This window comes from Pantherophis guttatus, chromosome 4 (genome assembly GCF_059756535.1).
Source record: "Pantherophis guttatus breed Tessera chromosome 4, ASM5975653v1, whole genome shotgun sequence".
Classification (NCBI taxonomy): domain Eukaryota; kingdom Metazoa; phylum Chordata; class Lepidosauria; order Squamata; family Colubridae; genus Pantherophis; species Pantherophis guttatus.
In genome coordinates this window covers 138,411,393-138,436,427 of record NC_142066.1, presented here as the reverse complement: position 1 = coordinate 138,436,427, position 25,035 = coordinate 138,411,393, and the positions used below count along the sequence as shown (strand labels likewise).

Genomic DNA, 25,035 nt, shown 5'->3' with positions numbered 1-25,035 from the left:
TGAGTTTTTTACTGGGGTAGACAAGCTGCGCCATAGAAGATGTTTCCAAATAAAACTGTATATGTACTTCAATCTAACTCTGCTGCTCTGGCTTCTAGCAGTTGCTTTTCCATCATCATCTTCTGGTAGCCCCCTTTATTTCCAAGCTGTTAGGGAGCTGTTGCTATCCTAATCTTTCAGCAGATGAGTACCAGCTTTGAAAAATGTCTTGGAAATCATTTTCCTTTGATCTCTATATAAAAAAATCATTTTACATACATAGTTAGATGTAACTGTAAAATGAAAACCAAAGCATGGCTTACTATTGCATCAAAGTATATTACCTGGAGCCACAGATACACCTGCTCATCTTGATTGCAACCCCTTAAGTTCTCTAGCAGCTGCTGCTGAAGTATAATATTAAAAGATGAAAAGCTTGGTGACTGTTTAAATCTACTTTTATTTATATGGAATACATTTTAATACATGTATAAAGGTAAAGGTTCCCCTGCTAGTGCGCTAGTGTGCTAGTCGTTTCCGGCTCTTCGGAGTGCTCATCTCCGTTACAAGGACGAAGAGTCAGCGCTGTCCGAAGATATCTCCGTGGTCATGTGGCCGGCATAACTAAACACCAAAACCATACGGAACGCTGTTATCTTCCCACCAAAGGTGGTTCCTATTTTTCTACTTGCATTTTTTACATGCTTTCGAACTGCTAGGTTGGCAGAAGCTGGGACAAGTAACGGGAGCTCACCCCGTTACGCGGCACTAGGGATTCGAAACACTGAACTACTAACCTTTCGATCAACAAGCTCATCGTGTTAGCCACCGAGCCACCGCATCCCACAGCTAATACATGTATACACTTATATTTATATATATATATAATTTATATATACACACATTTATTTATCTTTATAGATATAAATGTGTTATGTGTGTATAATTATGTTTAACTTTCAATGAAATAAAATGCAGCTTTTATGTTGTTCCTACTCACTACTTTAAAAGAGCTCTACTCTTTTTGGATTACTATTCCCAGAAGGAGAAAAGACACATGCAGTTTTCTTCCTGGAAAAACATCGTTCGAAATAAATAATAGCTGAGAAGTTTACTTCTATATGGATACTTCTTATCCATTATTTTTATTCAGTTCTGGTTTGTAGACATTTGTGTAATAATTAAAATGTTGGATCAGGACTGAGGAATCCCTGGCTTAGGACATCACTAACTAACCCATAGAAAATAAATTATTTTGACTTCCTTTCTCCCTCCCTCCCTGTACAATATCTTGAGTTTTGAAGGAAAGATGGCATACAAATCAAGTAACAAATAACTGGGGATAAGTACTTGGGTCTTTCCCGAGAAATTCATACAAGTTCCAATAGAATGTTGATTGGCAAAATTCATGTTATCTGGTTTGTCAACATCAGAGTCATGAAGCATTATATGCGATGCCTGTGAATTATGTTTTTATGAGCTGCTCTCAGGTGATTGGGAAAACATTTTTAAAAAATAGGTATATTCTGTAGCGTCATCAAACCTTCATTTTCAGATGTCTTTTTCTTCAACTTGATCAATTTCATCCCATGTTGCAATCAGTATTTTAAGAATAGTAGCAGGTAACATAAGTTTTTGTTCTCTTTTGCTCAGTATAATTGTCTCTCCAGGCCAGAGAAATTCTATGGCTATTATTGTGGTGACTCCCCTAGCTTTCTTTCCTGCTTCTTTTAACAACTGACTAGCTCACGACAAGATTGAGTTCTTGCTAAGCATTTTTAAAAGCTTTAATAATAATAATAATAATAATAATAATAATAATAATAATAATAATAATAATAATAATGGGCTTCCCCATATAAAATTCTATAGGTAGTTCTTCTGTAATTATTTTAAATGATGTCTGGATTTACAGTTCTTAATAGTTCCTGCAAATTGGACTCTTGGCTCATAGTAGGTAAACATTATCTAGTGCGAATGGGATAATTAAACCTCTGGGACACATTATTACAGATCATATGTGGAAAACTGAGATTAAGCTGAACACAAACTGAAAAGGTACTTTGGAAAATCCAAGACATTGGCATTGGATTTACAGCCTCACAACCATCCTGAAAGGAAGCTTGCAGTAAAAATTGTGTGGGTCTCAGTTTGTGCTCTATAAGAAATGCACTCTAGGCATTTCTGTAGTTTTCCTCTGGGGCAGTGGGGTGGATATTTAGCCACTAGTTTTCCTCACCCCCATCTCTCATCAGTTAAGCTAAGGCACCATACATATGTCTTCTCATCATTACCCTCCACTTCCCAGTTTTTCCAAGAAGCAGCTTGGCTACTCAACCTGCACAGTATACTGCTAAATGTTTCCCTTTTCCTTCCTTGGTATGAAAAGCTAAATTTACCTAGTGATATGAATCAACTGCTGAGCGTGTAAGGGCGAAGGCCAGTGACTGCATGGAAAAATCGCAGATGAAGTGCTTATACTATAGTTCAATAGCAATTCATGCTGTCTTATTTCTTCCACTAACCCATATCACCCTTTAGTGTTTTTCCCTACCTGTTTCAAAAGTAAGTCTGTTTGAATTTGAGAAATTTGTGGTTACAGACTAGTTGACAATTTTACATGCCTATGTCTCTTTGGCTCTGATGAATAGGATAGTTTCTAAAAGCAGTGAAACCTTTCCAAGGTGACAATCAGAAGACAAAAAAATAATAATTGCACTCAAACTGCCTGTAGTCCATAAATGTTTCTTGCCTTATTGAAGCAAATGGATTTAATTTGTGCAAAATTGCCCCAACCCTATAAGGCCTTTAACACCTGGTTTTATTACTGAGCTTGGGACCCTGGGTATTCGGTTGAGCTCATGTCATAGTTACATTTTTATCTTGGTTATAGTATATGTTGTTATTCTCTTGTGATATTTTCATCAGGTTTTAATTCATGGTTAGCCACAATGAATATGTTAGTCATATCTCTTTTATAAATTGAATAAATTAATGAGTATATTTCACTCTTCATTCTGGACAGAGTTCTTCAAATAGCTTTCCAAAAGCAAGACAGCTATAGTAGAGAATTACATACAGGTTTCTGTATGTTTAACTGCTTCTCTTTCAGTCATGAAATGGAATTAGAAAGAATCTCATTTATTTACCATATTTTTACTCTGCTTTTTTCTCTGAGAAATTAGGTGTCCCCAAATGTTAGCGTTCATAATAATTCTCTGAAATAGGTTGGACTTAAAGTGATTGATCCAAAGCCTTTCAGTTCATTTCAAGTTAGAGTGAAAACTTGAAACTGAGTCTCGCCAGCCTAAGTTTAACACATGAACAACTATGCTATATAGGGCCTTTCATTATCCCAAAACTGAAATCTTATAATACAGTGGTAGGAAGGTTGCAGTCCAAACCCACTGTGTAGTTGATAAATCATAGAGAGAGCCTACTTATAGGAAGGCAATATTGTTCTTAATAAAAAGGGAAGATCTGGTTATTATATTTAGTTAAAAAGGATGAGCCACTACCAAGGCAATCCTCAGATAAACAAAACTTAAGCCCAGGTCAAAAGTGCAGCCTGGGAAGCACCTCAGTCAGCATCCCCTCTCCCAGTCCAATTTTCATGAAGAGAAAAGAGGGAGGAAAAGTAGCATGTTCAGATTTGCAAGATTCTGTACTATAACTGTTGTAATGAAACCAGCTTTAGATCTACATCTGTCTCTCTTAGCGTTCTCTTCTTGATAGGCCGACACTGATGAAGTACTCTCTTGTTTTTCTGTTGGCAGTTGAGCAAAGGATTTCTTGCAAATTTTAAGACTCAAATTTATTTATTTATTACTTTATTTATTAAAATGTATATGACCATTAAAACTCTGAATACAAAACCCAATTAACCACTCCTCTGGTGACAACAATCAAACCAACCAACCACTTGATAGGCTCTCTATTACCCTGGAATCCCTTGACCCACTGGCAAAACCAGGTCTGCAGGGCCTTTCAAAAGAGTATCAAATTGGGGACTAATCTTATATCTGCAAGGATGATGTGCCAACATCACAGAGTAGGCCCTTCATCTTGGCCTCATTAGATGGGCTTCCTTCAGAAAGGGAAAACGGGGGGAATAGAGGAAGCACATGGAGATTAGGAAAAATAAATGGAGAACGCATTCATTTTTTGTTTTTGTTTCTATAATAGTTTCCTCTAACAGTAATTCCAGCCTTCCTTTACAGTAAATGAGCAATGGGCATGAATCTGCATTCCAGGATTTGTAAGTATTGCTATACAGCAAAATTTAAATTAGGCCTGTACAACATAAATGCAGCCTTATATAGCCCACAGATGTGTTTTTTAATACTAAATGAATCCACAGTGGGAGGCCTCCAATCCTGTCACCCCAAAAGATTAGCTCCTGAGGGCTTGCAGGCCTCACTATTGCTCTTTTGCTGATCGGTGTACAGGCTATTCCTTTTTGGCCTGTGATTATTTTTAATTTATGAAGCTAATGATTTGCATTCTATGAGTTGTACAGCCTGATTAAGCTGTCTTAATTAATTCATTTCTTTTAAATTCCAGTGTTTGATAAATATTGAAATACTAGAACCGAGGCATCTATGGCCCAATAACTTGGGACATATTAAAATAATGTTCGATGAATGCCTCTGTTGGGACTGAACTGTGTGAAAATGCTAATAGAAGACTAGAGCAAATTTTGAAGAAACTAAACTGGAAATACCAGGAAATGTAAATTAAATTCTGTAGGTTTCTCAGAAAGCTTAAGCAATAAGGGTTGTGAATTACAGGAGCAGAAAAGAATTGCTTAAATGGGAGCCTGCTGACTATTGCCTATTTTGGAAGCAACTTGCAGGTTAGGACATCCTGTATTAAGCAAAATGTGAACAAAATACAGATTGTTTAAGTCATATGTAAACATTAAAGTCGTCAAATTTGCATTTCACTAAGCAATTCAAAGTAGGAAGGACTTTCTGCATAAGTAAATACCATTGCATTTATTTTCAATAGGAATAAATATAAGAGTAAACTAGATGGCTGAAAAAACTGACCCAGTTGCATAAAGTTTGAGCATAAGAAATGTTTCTGCAGAATCTTTTAGATTCTCCAGAAATGAACAGAGGAAATTACTTCAGATAAACAAGGGGACAGAAGATACTTATCTGTCTGATATTCCTCTCTCCTGAAGAGGCCCTTCAGAGTGTAAAATAAGATATTAGTTAAAAACATGCTACATTACACAAATGAAAAATATCTTGAATTCTCGATACATATGCATTGGATTATATCAGAAACAGTAAGTTTGGCAGTATTCTAACAAATTTCCTACAAGGCTGCAGAATATATTGCGCAGTGGAAGACTGTTTGGAATATGGTGTGAGAAAATTAATAAGTTAGTCACTGTGGTTTAGAAACAAGGAATTGCCTGTTTGTCTTTTTTTTTCTTACAATTTTATTCAAAGTAGTGCTGGAAGAAGAATTCTCATGAGGAATGCAATGAGATAGGTCAGTATTACATCAGACCTCTTTAATGGATGTGAGTTAGCGTGGTTTGACCAATGCTGATTAGTTTCACTCAACATCTCAACCACAGTATGATTGTTTACTTTTAAACTGACATGTTGGAGAAAGCTAGGCAGTCTTTTTTGTAAACCATGCTTATTTTTATAATGTAGCTAACTTCTTGTGGTTTATTTAAGAAATTATGATTGAAACAAGGCAGACATAGGATAAAACCTATGTGGATCTATATCTTCCTCTAGTTTTGAGCTGCAAAGGCATGTCAGGTTGCTGGGTATATGGGTACATAGAAAACTTCTATGGGTAGGTAAGCCTAGTCTTCTTCCTGCATTCCAAGCAAGTACAAAACTAAAGAAGCTTTATCACTATTTTAAGATGTGTGGCCTTCAACTCCCAGAATTCTGTAGCCAGTTAGCTGGAGGAATTCTGGGAGCTGAAGTGCATATATCTTAAGTGGCCAAGGTTTAGAAACAAGATCTGGAACTTCAGTCAGCATTTTATATCTGTGGGAAAAGGCAAGGTTTCTCCCAGGCCCCTCTAACTCTACAGTTGGAAATACTTATATTTGGCTACTTCAGCTAATATGTCAAAAAAGGCAAGTGGTATAGTGCCATTTTATTCATAGCAGCAAAACATTTGCAAGTACCCATTTGATTTCTTTGACATATGGAGGATCCACATGTCAGTGAGAAATATACAGAAAAGGAAAGGAAGGAAGGAAGGGAGAAAGAAAGAAAGAAAGAGAGAAAGAAAGAAAGAAAGAAAGAAAGAAAAAGGAAGGAAGGAAGGAATTTTCACAAGAAGAATGTATTTCTTAATGAGATTTATGTAAATGATTGCCCAAAATTTATACAACAGAGAAGTCCAAGATGTCCCGTCGCAATTACTTCAGCTCTGTTTCCCAGCAATGAGTAATTGCGGCTGTCCTGATCATCATCCTGCCAGCACTTCCTTTCTCACTTCCTGATGGTTTTATTTTTATTTTATATTTGGGCGGAATGAACAAAAGTAAAGCTGTATCTTTGCATTTTGAGGTTGGCATCACCATGGAAAATGTCTGGGAGGAATATAACCATCATTAGCCTTTTCTACTTGTTTTTCTTAGATTTTGTTTGACTTATTATAGCTTCCTTATTTTTATTAAAAGAATAATAATTTTTCAATTGCGTTTCTTTTTCTTCATGTTTGATTGTTCCTAAACTGACTCTTCTTAAAGCTTCCCTTTGTCCTTTCTTGTTCTCAGTAATTACTCTTCCTGTAATTTTATAGGCAAATATATCTGTGATTAATTCCCTTTTGTTTTGTAGTACTGTACACTTACAGGGTCTTCCTAGTAGTTCCTTCCTCTTCAGTGGCCCTTAAAATTCATTGTCCAAAGCAATTATGTCTCTGGTTTTGAATCAGGATCTGGTAAGACCTTTTCATATTAGTGCATTTTATTAAAAGACCTAGTTCACAACAGATTATGCCTTTTAATAAAAGGTGTTATTCTAAAAAAAGCCACCAGACATTTTCTCATTTTTTTGCTACCATAGACTAACATGGTTCTCTTCCCACAATCTCTTGCTTTGATAATTGTGGTTGGGAGAAATTAAATTTTATCTCTTCCGGCATACATTGAAGTTGGAAATCTCATAACAGTATTGGAAGTAAAACACAAAGAAAATCTCTACTCCTTTCGATAATAACATATTGTCCTTTAGTTAGTTTTTAATGTGTTTTCAGCCACTATGGATTATTTGATAAAAAGAAATGTTGTAATTTTCTTTCGTCTCTAGTATGACATGAGCTTTTTTAATCAGCATGAATTAACCAGTTGGATTTTCAAAGATATCCATAAATCACTTTGTATAATTGGGATTAAAAAGACAAAAGAAACCTCTTCAAAAGCAAATAGCAATAGCACATAGACTTATATACTGTTACACAGGGCTTTATAGCTCTCTCTAAGCAATTTACAGAGTCAGCCTATTGCCCCCAACAATTTGGGTCCTCATTTTACCCACCTCGGAAGGATGGAAGGCTGAGTCAACCTTGAGCTGGTGAGATTCGAACTGCCAAACTGTTGGCAGAAGTAGTCTGCAGTACTGCATTCTAACCACTACGCCACCACAGCTCTTAGAACTATTCTTCTTGAGATGGTCTGGTACTTTCCAAGTGGTTTGGTCTGCTGCTGCCATAAACGTCTCCACCCAGATGTTTTAGTCCACAATGTTAAGTGGATGCCATGTTGTCTAATCCTATACTATAAAATAAAAGCAATGATGATTGTTCAGAGGACATAAACTGACATCATTTTGTCAATATGTTTATGGAGTCATTAGTTGCTCCATAAAAATCAGAATTTACAGCAATTACTAATAATCCATATCTTTTGAAAGCATCTCCTGTTGTCTTCTCCCTTGTAAACTGGTACACTTATTTTATCCCCAGCTTCGCCTTTAAAGAAGTTTGTGCGAGCTGGTAAATTTATCATTCTGCTAGTTTCCCAATTCCTGCAGAGATTCCTAGACTTTTGTTTATATAGAGAATTGCTTTGAAAAAAAAGTTTTCAAAGGAACAGTAAATAAACAGAACAAAGATGTAAAATATAACCAGATTAATCAACAAATAAAGCAGTAAAAAGCAATGCAGCTAAGCTTATATGTTAAGTGAAGCCCAAACATGATTATAAAGGTCTAAAATTCAAATATACCAAATTATCTGTACAATTATATAAATTAGAAATGCCAAGACAAAAATTTGTTCAATGTTGTTCAGAGACCTCTTTGGGCCTACCAGGTTCCATGCTCTATCATTTTGCTTTAAACAAAAAACTAAAAACTTTGAATTTAAAAAAGTGAAAGTGACAAAACTGCAAAGCAAATCACCACCTTCCATTACTGATGTTTTCAAGGATGCTGAATCAAAAAACCTCTTTCTTGGCAGATTTTTTTTTACAAAGATATTGGGTGCTGCACGCCACTTTGTTTTTGAAGTTAGAAGTGTGCTAAACGTTACAAGGTTGAAATATTCCAACCCCATGTCCTAATCTTACTAGAAATATTCTGCTTTTCAATCAAATAATCTTGTGGAGGTTTTTTTTAGTATATAACTCATCTGATAAGGTGGGAACAACGTTGAAATACTTTTGGTGTCATGGAATGGAGCATTTCATAACTGAAACATTTTAACCTTGAAACATGTGCCCACAAGTCATAAAAGGTTGAGACTTGTTATCTTAAATCTCTTAAAACCCTCAGGTTATTTGGGATAATTGCACCCATTGCACACCGTAGAGTTTATTTTCTTTCCACAAAACACTAAGAAAAACTTTATTGCATGTAGATAAGGAGAGGAGGTAATGTTTGCTCTCCTATCACTTATGGGAACAAGCAAATCTTACTTTTAGACCAGGATATTGGAATATGGCAAGGGTTAGCTTGATAATTTGATCCAGATTAATTATTTCCTAGCTCATTGGCTACATCAGAAGGTTTCTAGTTTGGAATTTGAACAAGATTTTGAAAAAGTAACTAGTGGCCAGTTTGAGGTTCCTTCTTTTGAACACTCTATTCTATAGCTTTACAAAGCAAACATAATGCGGAGAAAACTTTGCTTGTATTTCCTAATAACTTTTTAGAGCTATTGGGTCTAGTGGCCATTTAGCACTCACCTGCCAGGCACAACCTCCACTGGTCTTCCTAGGACCTAGGGCCATGATAGCGAACCTATGGCACGTGTGCCAGAAGTAGCATGCAGAGCCATCTCTCCGGTCACGTCAACCATTGCCTGTTGCTCTTCCGTGTTCCGGGGTGCACATACATGCCAGCCAGCTGGTCTTTGCGCGTGTAGGAGCGGCAGAAACCAGAAGAGCAGCTCCCTGGTGCGCATGCATGCACTGGGAAGCTGAGCTTCTGGTTTCTGGCACGCACATGTGCGCCTGCCAGCTGATCTTTGCGCACCAGAAGACCAGCTGACCAGCACACATGCACACACTGGAAACTGCAAGCTAAGCTTCCCGGTGCGCGCATGCAAGTTGGGGAACTGCTCTTCCAGCTTCCGGTCCTCCCATGCGCATGTGCACCAGGAAGCTGGTGTTCCAGTTTTTGGTGCTCCCTCTTACATGCACCTGCGCTCCTGTTTCGGCGCTTGGTGCTGAAAAGGTTCACCAACCCGGAACTACGGCCTCCTACAACTTGTAGCCTGTCGTGGCCCTCTAATTTGCATGTGGCCTGTGTTGGCTCTCCCAGAACCTCCCCTGGCAACTGCCCTCCTTATGTGGAAGTCCTACCTCTTGCTGCTTAATTACCTTTATGTCTTGAGTTACAGTAGTAATCAGGACTGCCCTGGATTGTGGTTGGTAAATAATGCGGTAATGTCAAGTTGTGCTTTATGTTTATATCATTTATTGCAGTACTAATCTGAGATCTACCTGTAGTTGTACCTTGAATAGACTTTTATTTGTATTGAAATTCATAAGCTCCTGTGAAATAGTAAGAATTTAACCAGCTTGTGTAAAAAAGTCTTTAAAATTCTTCTGTAATAATCAACCAAAACTGCATACAGTATTGCTTGTTTTTTTTTTCTTATTCCCATTTGAATAACCAGTTTGTCTACCTGGGTGTGCACTATTCTACAGGAGACTTTTCCTATTTCTGAATTGTCTGATTGGAACATACGCCTCCAAAAATATTAGCATGTGTTTTCATACATTCCATTCCTTGTGAAGAGAATTGTAAAGTATTTCTATAGGACACAATTATGGGGAACTTTCTTTGGAGTCACCAAAACGTTTTAAAAATATTATACGCGCCTAGCTATTTATTCGTATCTCACTTCAGCACAATCAGTAATTGATTAATTTGTGGTGACTTTGTGTTTGATCTCTCTGAATCTTAAAAAAAAACAAAAAACAAAAAACCTTTTCATTTTCTTGTCTCATTCTTTAGGCTCCAGACAAAAGAAAAGCATTAGAAGAGACCAAAGCATACACAACCCAATCTTTAGCCAGTGTTGCTTACCAGATCAATGCATTGGCCAACAATGTGCTCCAACTATTGGATATTCAAGCCTCCCAACTCCGGAGAATGGAATCCTCCATTAATCATATTTCACAGGTAATTATTTGCCATGGAATTAAGTTGTTATGGATATTTTCTTCCTCCACAAACTGGGTAATGGTTTACTTCAGGATGTTGTCTATAAATATCTCAATTTACGACATGATCTTCAGGCCTTGGGAGACCAGACATGTATCTGTGACATAAGCTTCACTGACTTAAAATTTGAGATAAACTATTCTTCAGCTGCAGTATTTAGCTTCTTTTTTCTCCTGATTTCACCAATTTCGTGATGTGATTAACTGCATAGCATGGCCATTGTGTCTTTAAAATATTCCTACTTGGTCAATCATATTAGTTCAGATGGAAATAATAGATAACTGTAATATGTACCTGGGTTTGAAAAAAGCAACTTTTATAAAATTTATATTGTTTTAATGTGCATTAAGTAAATTATATTTTAAATACTAGCAATTGAACAAAATAGTTTAAGTTGGCTTCTTAATGTTCGCTGAGTAATGCAACATCATCACTGATAATATTACCCAACCTGGTAATGAAATATTTGCAAGAAGACAATCAAGTTCAGAAACACCAAGAACTCAAGAGACGAATCCTAGGCTATATGTATAGGTAATCCTTAGTTAACGGCAGTTACTGGAGCTGGAATTCCTATGGTTGAAAGATGCACTTTTAAAGCGTGACATCACATGACTGCACCTTGACAATCTCTGCAATCTCCATTGCCATTGTTAAGCCTAGTTCAAGGTTGTTAAATGAGGCTCTCCTTGCAATCATGCAGGTTCCCAACAACCAAAGTCAATGTATACTAGACCCCAGGTGCTTGTAAATAGGTCAAGCGAGAGCTGTTTGCCAAGCACACAGATTATAATCATGTGAATGTAGGATGCTGGGATGGTCAGAAGTTCAAGGACCAGTTATACGTTTTATTTGTTCAGTGCCATTGTAACATTAAATAATTGTTGAACGAGTGGTTGTTAACCAAGGACTATCTGTATATTTTATTATTAAAGTATTTTTCTATTTGTTTTGTTTTAAAACATAGGAATTTTTTAAAAATGATTTTTAAATCATGCCATAAGGATATTAACATGTTTAGGGAAGTAGATTGCTTAAACTTTTAAGTCTGTTATTTAATATTGTATTGCCTTATTAATACAAATTAAACCATAATCTAAGTACAAAAAGCACAGCCATTTGTTTTGATAAGTTTTTGGCTTGATATGAAGACTGTATTATGTACAGAAACATTCAAGTCCCCTGGGTTATTTTTTTAAAAAAAAGATAAATAATTCTTGCTTTGTAACGTAGTAGGGGAACATTTACTGAGACTGTAAATGCTTTTTTATCAGAACTTTTGGAAATTAATTTAAATTTGTTATCCTCTTCAGGTTTCTTTATAAAATTAACTTTTAAATTCAGTTTTAGTTATGTGCTATCATTTTCAACATTAAAAAAACTAAATTGTTAGTAATACTTCTCAAGGCACTAAAACACAATTCTTATCAGTTGAGTGATTTCACTTCTAATTAACCACAGTAATGTATGAAAAGGAAATGCTATTTATGAACACATACTTGGTTGTTTTTTTGCCATCTTATTTTATTACTGTTGAAGTGGAATGTTTTAAATTCTGCAATGTACACAGGAAAACAAAAATGCCTGCAACTTCTTTTTCTCCCTGCTGTGTAGTTTCTTCTTATCAGAAATTATTGTTATTCTCTCAGAACATTAACCACTGTTCATTGATCAATCTTAAGATCAAACATAATTTCCTCTGCCGTCTATTTATATAGGGCCTACATGCAATAGAAATTGAGCAACAGAGTTTCTTTAAAAGGCCCATAATGATTTCCAATATCAAATATTGCCAGTTATTTTTTGAATGGATTAAGATGGTATTTTATTTAGAATTTAAAAAGTCTCATTCGCAGTTCTGTGGTCAGACATTTTAAACTTTATATATATATATAAGTTGAGACAGTGCACAGATCAAACACACATTCTTCCATTTTTTCTCACAACAACTTTGTGAGAGTTTGTGACAGGCCCAAGGTCTCACAGCTGGGTTTCATGGCTACGATGGGACTTGAACTTATGGCTTCTTGCTTTCCAGCCTAGTGCCTTAACCACCAGACCAACCTCACTCTAAAATGAAAATGATCAAAGTATCAAATTATATAAGGACAACATGGATGGGAGATATGTTAAGATTGCTCCCCCCCCCCAAAATAACTGGTCATTTGTGGAGTGCAACGTATTGGCACATCATTATTTTATACACTGTAATCCATTAAGGCCACTGTGGTGAGTGTCTAAGTCTGAAGGATGGAAGACTAAAAATCTCAAACTTTTCCCAGAAACCCTTGAAGTCTTCATATAAATTATAACCTTGCTTTCACTCATGGAGAAGCAACTTGATAACTTCTGCTGCACCCTATACTGGGGGTTGTGATACCTTTTGACAATCAGAAGGAAGCTACTTGGTAGTTAATTCTGTCACAATTACATAACTGTTTGTCTTTTCCAAGTGCTGTCCTGGAATGGCACACCTTGTCAATCCTCTATCGAGGTTGGCAATGCTTCAATACCATTTTGAACAGGTATTTGAGAAGAGTCTTTATCTGACTTTGCAGTCTCCAACTTCTGCATGGAAAAAGGGATTCTTCTGGAGTTCCTTCCCCCCACATTTGACAATCGCTACAAGTTTGTGTCCTCTTCTAGGAGGATTTCAAAAGTGTCTCACATCTGCCTCGTTCTTGGACAATGATTACTATAAAAGCAGATGCCAATTTGACTAGGGAACTGGGGTCAATTGGAATGATGTGTTAATTGGCCTCTTATGGCTCTCTACATATGATCCCTTAAGTGACATTTGTATTTTTAAGCCATAATTTTTTTAGTTTATTCAGGCAAATAAATGAAAATTAGTACTAGAATATAAAACAGTTTGTTAAGTTTGCTTTAGATCCTGGTTAGAATTTCTTAGAAATATGATAGCTAGCCAACAGCCCAGTATAACTTCAAGATTTGGGCCATTTTCTCACTTAGTGTTTTAAAATGACTTTTGGCAACATTTTTGTCATTATTTTTAAGCCTATTCTTATTGAAGTTTTCTTGGTACAATAATGATTTGATGATGCTCTAGGAAGCCATAAATCACTAATGACACAATGCCTTAGACAAATTCCTGATACAGTGGTATCTCGGTACTCATCGTTAATTGGTTCAGAAAGGCGTGATGAGTACCAAAAACGGTGAATACCAAACAATTTTTTCCCATAAGGAATAATGTGTTAAGCCACAAGGCAGCTGACATTGAGAAGTTCTAGCTTGTGCATTGAATACCAAACAAACTATGAGTTCGAATTAAAATGTTCAATGCAAAATGTGCTGAGTACCAAATTCAACAAGTTTCAAAGTAATTAAGTACCAAGGTACCATTGTACTTAAAAATAAGCCTTGTTTCAGAATTCTTCGTATTTTGAACCCTGCCTGAATAATAAATAAATCTCCCCTTTCCCCCCTCTCAATTAGTTCTCCTGAACTTTAAATAATATGTAGAGATTCTGTGGTAAATGTATAGGACTCCTTTGGAGAAAAATCCATGAGCAAAAAAACAATGCAAGCCATTTAACGCATACATTTAAATGATTAATTTTCTTTGGCAATTGACTACAGGTAGTCCTCGACTTAACAATAGTTCATTTAGTGACCATTCAAAGTTGCAATGGCACTGAAAAAATGGCTTCTGACCATTTTTCACTTATGACCATTGCAGCTTTCCATAGTCACATGATAAAATTCAGATGCTTGGCAACTAGTTCATATTCATGACCATTGCAGTCACAAACTGGGGTAATATGATCTCCTTTTGTGACCTTCTGACAAGCAAAGTTAATGGGAAATCCAGATTCATTTAACAACTGTGTTACTTACTTAACAAATGCAACAATTCACTTAACAACTGTGTCAAGAAAAGTCGTAAAATGGGGTAAACTGACTTAATAAATGTTTCACTTAGCAACATAAATTTTGGGCTCAATCGTGGTCGTAACTCAAGGGTTACCTGTATATCTACTCCTACCGCCTGCAATATTTTGAACCTAAACTTGTAATCATTTTTATTTCACTGGAATTGAGCAATTATTTGAAGATCACAACCTTTACATTCTGCATGTTTGCAAAGAATTAAATGAGGACAATTCATCCCATTGTGAAAGTGGTGGTATCTATATGGTTTTCCTTTCTCCAGTTACTGAAAGCCAGTATAAAAGGGAAGCATTTTTTACATGCTTGGAAGTTGTTTGATTCTAAGTATTCAGAGTTTTCAAGGAAAGGAGTTTCCTTTCTGTTTCACTTTCCATGCCTTCTCCAAAGCAAAGAGGTTTTAATTACCCATTCAGGAGCCCTGTATCCCAAAGTACCAGTGCTTGTGTATTGTGGCATTATATTATTTGAAAGTACTTGCTTATGATCTATTGTCAAGAAATGAATAATTGCTTTCAAGTGCCTATGATTTGGAAGGCAAAAGCTGTTATTTTATATTTTCATTGATATTTTTCAAGAGGCTGTTCTGCAGCTTGCTATTTTTGAACAAGAATTTTCTTTTCTCCAAGTACTGATCATTTAAATTTAAAGATCATCATCTGGAAACATCAATTGCAGCTGAAACTCTTTAAATCGAGGTTGGACAAATTTACTATTAGAAAACTGCCTGATATTCAGTAGGCAAAGCCAGTTCCAAAGAGCTTATTCCCTTTCTTTGCCTCCAAACAATTTATAAGTCGGCATTGCTTTATTGTAGGTGTGTGTATAATATTTATACAATCAAAAGCTGCTTTTGAATAAGAGTTTCTTTTATATTTACCCTAGCATTAGCATTCAGTAAATCTGAAATCAGATTTCATTTGGCTTATTCTGAAATCTACTTGGTAGTATCTGTCATGTACTTCTATATAAGTACATTATAATTAAAAAATTTTAAGGACTGTCACGTCATCCAGGATTTAAAAATCCAATAAGTGTCCCAACAGGACTCCAACATTACATTAAAGCAAAATTTAAAATTAAAATAATGTGTCTGCAATAAATAACAAAATTTAAAACTTTGTAAAAGGATGCCAAATTCCTGCAAGATTTGATGCTCTTGCAAAAATGTGCTCTTTGTAAAACAATTTTGCTTTTATTTTGATGTTAGTATCATGGTTGTTTTCAGATACCCTCATGATGGTCCCTGGGAATCATTTACGCGGAGTCTAATATTGTTTATTTTTTTTTCTAATCAGCATCAGTCCTAGAATCCATATTTGAAATATAGACCTTTGCATCAATTATAATGCACATTGAAGTTTAATAAGATTTTGCAGTGAGACTTGGACAGGAGTAATATTTTAATACTTACAATTATATAGCATTTCATAAAGTGCAACTTCATAAATAAATTGGGCTATGACCATTTTTTTTAAAATTGAGAAAACAGTTACTTAAATTATGCTGTATCTGTTTTTCCATTTCCATCATAAGCACTTAATGAGGAAGGTGTGACACATTCTCAGTTTTGTAATCTGATAAATCAATAGGTGTAAATGCCTATCTATTATTTAAAATCTAGGCATGATAAAGATCCATTTTAGTTCAATTCCTGGTGGCTATTTAGATATGTCTACTTCCTTGGCAATAACATAGATTTGCTTCTGGGATGTTTTCTGCTTTTTAAACCTGCTTGACAGCTCTGGGGTTTTCTAATGGAAATATGAATCAAGGCCAGCCTTCTGAGAGAAGCCAAAGATTAGATCCTGCTACTTACTGAGGCATTTATTTCAACTCTTTTAAGTTCCATCCATTGCAGTACAATGACTAGCAAATCCAGGAAGTAGATTTATTGATACTCAAAAGCAAGAAGTTATTTTATGGTCTTTTTCTTCAAGCTGATAAAAGCTGAAACGAAATGGAAATCACAGTTGACTTTTCATTAGTGCAACACTGAATTTGTATACAGATAGTCCTCGACGTACAACATTTAATGACCGTTCAAAATTACAACAACACTGAAAAAACTGACTTATGACCGTTTTTCACACTTGCAGCATTCCCGTGGTCACGTGATCAAAATTCGGATCTTAGCAACTGGTTCATATTTATGACGGTTGCAGTGTCCCAGAGTCATTTGATCACATTTTGCAATCTTCTGACAAGGAAAGTCAATGGGGAAGCCAGATTCACTTAACAACCAGATTACTAACTTAACAATTGCAATGGTTCACTTAACAACTGTGGCAAGTAAAGTCGTAAAATGGTTGTCCCATTTTACGATTTTTCTTGCCACAATTAAGTGAATCATTGCACTTGTTATGTTAGTAACCTGGTGGTTTAAAACTCGCTTTAAAAATGTCTCACTTAACAACATAAATTTTGGGCTCAATTTTGGTCATAAGTCGAGGACTACCTGTACTTCTGTTCTGAATCTGTTATATCAGGGGTGTCAAACACACGTAATCACATTGTTATCACATGACATATCGTGACTTCCCCCCCCTTTGCTAAAATGAGGATGGGGGTGGCCAGCATGTGACGCATCTGCCCCGCAGGTCGCGTGTTTGACATCTCTATGTTATAAATTTCAGTTCTGAAAACGGAAGACATAAAATGGACATGGCTAAAACTGTGTTTGCCAAGGGGATGCTGCTTTGGCAGCATGCTAATCACTGATGTGACACGATTAAGAGAAAACAATGGACTTAGAGCCTTGACACTGAAGGATAAGTAGCTCATTCATTGAGAAAAGAATGGCTCTTCTAAACGAGAATGCATTCACATGGGTGACTTTGCTCTCAACTATTTAATGAGTTTTAGGAAGTCTCTGGTGTAATTATGTCTTTTTGATCCTTTGATTTATAATACTGATTTTGTTTCTCCACTTTATATTAATCAATACTGAGTGCAGTTGAGAAATAAATTTTTATTCCATAAAAGCAAGCAAGATATTAATGGCACTAAAAGTACTGTATGTTTTCTTTTGAAATTGATTTTTCATATGAACAGATTTTCCATTTCCCGCATCATAGAAATAAAGTTATCTGCAATATTAGGCTACAGTTTATGTACGTTATTTAAAAACAATATTCTTTTTACTACCTTTTGCCTAGGAACAAAATTATATTTCTGCAGGACATCGATACTTCATAAAAATGAAAGTTTTGAGCAATTTAACCCTATATTTATGTGGATTATATTTTTTGTTAGGATCATGTTAAGAGTAAGATCTTGGATTTTGCTAGTTACAGTATTACTCCAAAGCAAATAGATGTTTATTGATATTGGTATATTACTTTTCAATTTAACAAGCAATTTTGAATATAATGCATATCATTCTATGGCTTGATTCAACTTGTAGAAGTTTGTAGGGGAAATATATATTTTATTCTACTAGACAATTTTAAAAAATGGAAAGGAGCATCCCATTCAAGACAGTGTCATTCATGCACTTTTGTTCCATGGGATAGAATATGGGGGGTCCTTTTCTCTGTTACGATATCTCTGTTTTCCCAGAGATTTGCTGTTAGACTTGCAAAAAGCATTAAGCCCTGTTCATATATAGAGAGCCCAAATGGATTTCATTTTAAATTGTGTCCAATTTACATATCTGGTTTAGCTTTGTAAGTAAAAAAGATATTGTGGGAACCATTTCTTAATATGTGCAGTAATAACAGTTCACACAAAAATAAATACTCAAGCTTGGGGACAACAGAGAACATTCTGTTCTGTCAGTAAAGTACAGTCTTTAAGCTAAGATCCTAATATCTCTGTGGAGTTAAGATCTATTATCTGCAGTATATCAATATATTAGAAAGAAATCCAGTGGAAGTAACTAATAATATAAAAAATACCAAAGACGCTTTTTGGATCCTGCTGGTTATGAGAATATTACTTCATTAACACAAAGGAGTGATGCTACTATCCTACAAGTCATTTTGGAAATTCTCTGGAACCAGTATAAGAAGATTGTGAACGGCTCACTTTTTTTACAGATATATTAAAAGCTGCAGAGCAAAATTGGTTGAAATTTAATTAACACCTTTTAAGAAAAATGTGTAGGAAGTTTGGAGGCAAATAGACATGTTATTTCAGAAGTCTGGGAGTTAACGTTTCTAGGTGTTTTGCCCTTATTGAGGAACATCTTCAGCCATCGTAGTATTGTGAGATCTGTAATCCAAGTTATCTGAAGGAAACTTACTTACTCTGGGTCAAATTTATTTAAGAATATATGCTTAGATATGTTAATGAATAAATTCCCTCCTTATTCTTTGGACTTTTTCCAATATGATATATTTTTTTTTTGAAAGATGCTACTACAGCGGAAGTTTTCGGTTACCTTGGCAAGATCTATAAAAGACTTTATTGTATATATAAACTGTTTAAATAGCCTTGACTGTGTGCCAATGTTCCTGATTTGTATGTGTCTTTACTCATAATATGCCAGAAACAAAGGCATGGTGAGAGCTTATAAAATGCAAATTTAAGGGAATTGACAGAATGAGGCCAGTTTATAGAAGTGTCCTTCTGATGATTACCATGTATAAGCATCTTAAAAAGCAAATGGCTGCTTTAGGCTCAATGGCCATTTTCCAGTCTAATTGTGGCCCAACTCAGATTTTTATTATTAAACACAATTATCTGTGTCTCTTTTTTGAACCATGAGCATAACAGATATATGATGTACACCATTTTTGCTTAAATCAATGTATGCAACAAATTATTTGCATCAAATTTACTTTCTGAAAAAGCACCTGCACCAAATATATATTGCTATCACAAGAGACACAGGTATTCACATAAAGATATGAAAAGATTTTTGTTGTGTTGACTGTTGATGTGGAATTTGTACATCAATTTTATAGAGAAGTAAGTTACAAACAGAAAAACAAATACTCACTGCACGTTGATCTCTGTTTTTTGGTCTTTGTTTTTAGCTAAGGTAGAAAGAGATTGTAGGACAAGATGGTTTAAAAGGAGACAAACAGTGAAGCGTACATTTTAGACTTCCCTTCTGTCTAATGATATAGGGCATTATTTATGTGCCTTGTTAATATTGCATTATGTGCCACTGGCAAAACATCTCAGTCTGAAAACCTACCTGCAGCATTAGAGACAGATTTTACAATCACTTGGATTGCAACTAGAAGAAGCACTAGAATGAACTTTATCAGGAGATCCTGGTTTATTATGCTGTTTCAATGCTTTGCACTTTATTCCAATATAAATTCAAAAACTATAAATAAATGGATGGATATATAATTGCCTTTTCTTAATTTTGAATAGATTTTATTAGGTTAAAATATCCTTTGTTTCAAAAATTGGTTTGCAGTGTTTTATTTTGCATTGCAATAGATTTTTCTAAGACTTTTCTGTGATGTTGCGTGACAAAGGAAATAGACTTTATGTTTGTTTGTTTTTAATTCTCCTTAGACATGATATGCTTTTATTTCAACAGGCCAATGCTACTTGATTTATCTTGCACTTGGCATAGGTTACATTTTTCTTGCTAGGAGTTATATTTTATTTAAAAATACTACCATTAACAATGATATGGTGACATTGGTTTATATTGCAATGTATGCTGTTGGACCATTATATACACAATATCTTTCTACAATTAGTGCCCTAATTAATCTTACTCTTTAACCAATGTTTATGTATAAATATAAAATTGCCCAAAATATGGACATTTACTTGATAGGACTCTTCTTATCATCAAGGATCTTAAAGTTCATGTGCCTCAGTTTTCATTCAATATTTTTTTTAAACGATATTGCCATCTTGACTCTATTTTTAGGTGTTCCCTTCTGCTTTGAGTAGATGTCTTCTACTGCCACCTGCTACTTTCTTTTACAAGTTGCACATATGTTTTTGTACAACAGTTGTCTGTGGCTTTTTGGCATGCAAACTATTACTTACAGAACATAAACACAGTGTTCTGTTCTCATTGTGAAATAGTGACAAAATCCCAGTTGCTAGAAAAGCCTTTCGTTTTGCAGCTATCTTTGTCTCAAACATCAGACATGGGCTTCCGTAGAGTTTTAGTATTCTAGTCATGACTGCCAGAAGACAAACACAAGTTGTTCTAGGCCTTCCTTAAGCTCTTGTTTTGTTGAAAAAAAGAAGGAAACGGCCAACGAAACAAAAAAAGTAGAAACAGGAAGGAGCTAAAATAAAGAATATGATGAGAAGCTCAAGTGAAAAAAGAGAAGCAGTGTTGATAGAATTGGTATTCTGGTCAGATGATGACTAACGATTTGCCTATGGATGAATCTGATTTATGGGAACACAAAGCTGCTTGAAAAATTGTGTGAAAATTCAGATTTTTTTTTTCTGAGGAAGGATGCCTGCTGGTATAAAAATACCAATCTTTAAAATATTTTATGTGCTAGTCTGTGATGAAAGTAAAGATTTGATTTAAAATATTTTTCACAGCTTGGACTCTCTTCTTATTATGTGTCTAGAATACATTAAAATTAAAGTTTTGCCAGCATGATTAATTCCCTGGGCACGGATAGCATATATAATCTGTAGTATTGATTTTTTTTTTTAATGCACAAAGGGATCTGATTTTCTTTTACCATACTGGGTTCTCAAAACTTTACCTAATTCTCCCAATCTATAAAAAATTCATCATTGGAAATATTTCAAAATTTATTATGGAAATTTTGTAATCCTTTTTTTTTTAAGTAGGCAAGCCAATTGTAATTTTAGAAAAATGGGTCGTGGAGTTTTGCAAGACTTTTGTAAATATTTTTGTAAAGTAAGCCCCCCTCCTTTTTTTTTTGCATTTTTTATGTTCCAGCACTAGATGTGCTAGACTAGTCAGTCAATAAGAAATCTTGGCCAAAGCACTATTACAAAATTGGACTTTATTCACCAGATATTTGGCTTCCAATCTAAATTGTGAGAAAGTGTTAAGATGCTAGGACAGAGTTCAAATAAAGGGAAGGGCATTAGAAGCAACATTTCTTAGTCTTTTTTTCACTCTATAGAAGCATGTTTCACTAGAAACAGAATAATTTTCCAAGTGTCTGAAATGGGTTAATGGCGTCATAGTGTGGGTGTGTTTTACAACTGCACATTTCTTTTGCTCCAGTTCTTGCCCTTTTAACATTTTAAAAATATCAGTGTTGTGAAAGCTAGTGGAAGTAATTTTAATTCCTGCAGAAGTGTGGGTTCAAGCATTTCTCAGAAGCTTTTTTAGTATATTCATGTATTCCTGCCTTTTTTGAATTTTTATGTAATTCTCTTACATGCGTTAAGGAAGCAGAAGTAAAGAATTAATAAAATTATGAGTCAGCATCAAGAAAGTAGAACTTATTTCTTAAACAATTGTGGATCAGAATGGCTGTATGAATGGGAAAAAAGGACTATTTAGGTAGTCTTCGACTTATAACAGTACATTTAGTAACCATTTGAAGTTACAATGGCACTGAAAAAAGTGATTTATGACAATTTTTCATACTTGCAACCTTTGTAGCAGCCCCATGATCATGTGATCAAAATTCAGGTGCTTGGCAACTGGTTCATACTTACGACGGTGGCTGTGTCTCAAGGTCATGTGATCCCCTTTGGCGACCTTCTGACAAGCAAAGTCAATGGGGGAACCATATTCACTTAACAACCGTGCTACTAACTTATCAACTGCAGTGATTCACTTAACAACTGGGGCAAGAAATGTCATAAAATGGGGCAAAATTCACTTAACAAATGTCTCACTTCACAACATAAGTTTTGGGCTTAATTGTGGTCATATGTTGAGGACTACTTGTATTCCTTTAAAAGGATTATAACAGCAACAGTGCTAACATCAAATAGATATTTCTGATGTTCTCCAGTCAGGACTTAACTAATGATGGGCTAGAGAGACCATCTGAAATTGGTTGGACTTTATGTGGTGAATTGCACAATGAAAATGCCAACTGAATGCATGGCAATTAGGAAAAAGGAAAATTATGTGTTGTATATTAGGAAAGGGCTTGAATTAAATGTTGGGTGCCCCATGATATAAGGTATGCCATTTGGTTCTTTACACTTCAAATATTGTAATGCATGAAAAAACTGGAAGAAAAATCCAGTATGGTATGATTTCAGTAAGAAAAAAACTGTTGGATGTAATTCACTCTTAGCCATGAGACCTCACTGGATGACAGTTATTATTTTTCAACACAACCAGCCTCACTGATTATTGGCCGGAAAGAATTGAGGGAAGGAATTCATGGTTCTTGAATCCCTTGAGAAAAGACAAGTACAAATTTAATACATGAAGAAAAGAACAACAAACTTGACCATGTAACAAGATCACAATATTTCCAATTTTATGATTAAAACAAAACGAGGAAGGGAAGGATTAAAAATGAAAAGGAAACCTTCCCTATGTCAGTAATTAAAATGTGAAAATATCAATTTAAAAGGGCTTTAAAAGGTGTTTGAAGTCTTAGAGAAGGAGCCATCATGCTTATGTTCCTGCTTTTTTGAATTTCTATTATGAATACATTGAGCATACTATTTGAACAGATTCCCCTTCAGATTTTTAAAGAAGTATTATTCTTTCTTTCAATATAAGATCTACTCATATATCTCAGTATGTCTTCAAGTGCTTTTGTGATATACATAGGAACTGAAAGCATATGAAAATTGGAATGAAAAATATAAAATCTTGGATAGTGTCAGTCTTGGGAAGCTTTAAATGGAAGTAAGTAGGCCTGATTAGTTGGGCATGTGTTTTCATTGTTTTATCTTATTATTTATTTTGAAGATACTTCCAATACAAAAGCACAGATATTGAGTTTGTGCCTTAGCTATGGGGGGTATAAAGAGTCAAAAACAGATTGTACATTTCCTGTTTTGCTATTATTATTATTTTTTTGGTGATTCAGCCATACAATTTTGACAGATTAAGGAAAGATACTTCTATTGATTTTAAGAAAACCATATTTGTTAAGTCCCCGCCGGCTCGGCCGCTTTGGAGCAGGCTGTGTCGTCAGCAAGATGGGATTGGCGGAGACGCACAGCAACAAAAGTAGCGGGAGTTGCCTGGGTGTTAATTGGTTGCCGCTGCCTGACAGCTTGGGTTTTAAGGAGCTGTCAGATCGTGCGTTCGCGTTCTGTTCTCTCTCTCCCTTGTTGTGTCATGTTACCTGGTTAATAAAGTTTAAGAATTCAAAGGCCTGGCTCCAGAGTCGTCCCTAAAGACACAACAACTGGCGACGAAGGTGGAGACCTGAGGCAAACCTACGCCTGATCGTATTTCGGGATGGCTGTCACGCTTCCAACATTCTTGCCGTTCGAACCGGCTGCAGAGACATGGGACAACTACCTAGAACGGTTTGAGTGTTTCTTACATGCTAACGATCTCGCCGATCTATCCCCCGCCAGGAAAAGGGGCTATTTCTTAAGTTCCTGCGGGCGTGACACTTTTGCCACAGCCAGGGCTCTGACTGCCCCGCAGCCAGTTTTTACCGTACCCTGGGAGGTCCTGTTAGAAAAGTTGAGGCAACACTACGCCCCCTCTCCCTCTAAAATTGCCTGGCGCCACGCATTTTACCAGAGGTCTCAGAAGGATGGGGAGTCTGTCAATGAGTATATGGCATCCCTGCGCGCAGCGGCACTGCACTGCGAGTTTCGGGAGCTTGACGACATGCTCCTGGACCAGCTGGTCTGTGGTATTTGCGATTTAAAACTACAGCGAAGACTACTTGCTCGTTCTGACTTGACTCTCCCTGTTGCCATGGACGAAGCCAGGGCGTCAGAGATGTCGGCCCACTCGTCTGCTGAGATCCAAAGGGCGCAGGCCGGGGGGGAGGAGTTTCGTCCGCTCCGCCTCAGGCCGTGCATTATGAGGAATCAGACGGGGAAGACGCCCCAGAGACCGAGGGGGAGGTGTGCCGCCTAAAGTCCAGCCGGAAGCAACGTGTGTCACCTGTTGTTAAACCTCCCGAGACCGGATGCCTGCACGGGGGGCCAGCACAACCGGGCAGAGTGTCGTTTTAAGTCTGCCATCTGCCGCCGCTGCGGAAAACGCGGCCACCTTTCCAGGGTCTGCCGAGCTGCCTTTCCGCTCCACGATGACTCGGGTGAGCCTGCTCCCAAGCGTCCAAAGGAAAAACGGTTTGCGCGCCGTGGGAATCGCGTGGAGGAACTTCGCGTGGAGGAACTTCAAGACGCAGAGGTCGATGCTGTGGGCATCAGCCACGCTTCCTCACCCGGGGCTGCCAGCAAGATCTTCCTCACGATCCAGCTGGAAGGCTCGCCGTGCCGTATGGAGCTTGATACGGGCTCCTCCCGTTCCTTAATTGCATGGTCCACTCTAAAGGCTCTAATTCCTTCTTTCTCTCCACAGCGCTTGGATGCCTGCCCTATCAAATTCAAGGACTACCAGGGGAAGCAAATCCCCACGTTAGGCTGTGGTTCTTTCCATGTTGTTTATGGC

The 25,035-nt window shown here is 36.3% G+C and overlaps 1 protein-coding gene across 6 annotated transcripts in view; it reads left to right on the top strand.

Annotated features, from left to right (window-relative positions):
* The window catches only part of ABI1 (abl interactor 1), a 94,505-nt gene that overhangs the window by 23,005 nt on the left and 46,465 nt on the right, over nt 1-25,035 (top strand). For all 6 annotated transcript variants that reach the window (XM_034402430.3, XM_034402429.3, XM_034402427.3 and 3 more), the window contains exon 2: nt 10,431-10,598. In XM_034402430.3, coding sequence (XP_034258321.1) covers nt 10,431-10,598 — 168 coding nt within the window. The remainder of the gene's footprint in view (nt 1-10,430; nt 10,599-25,035) is intronic.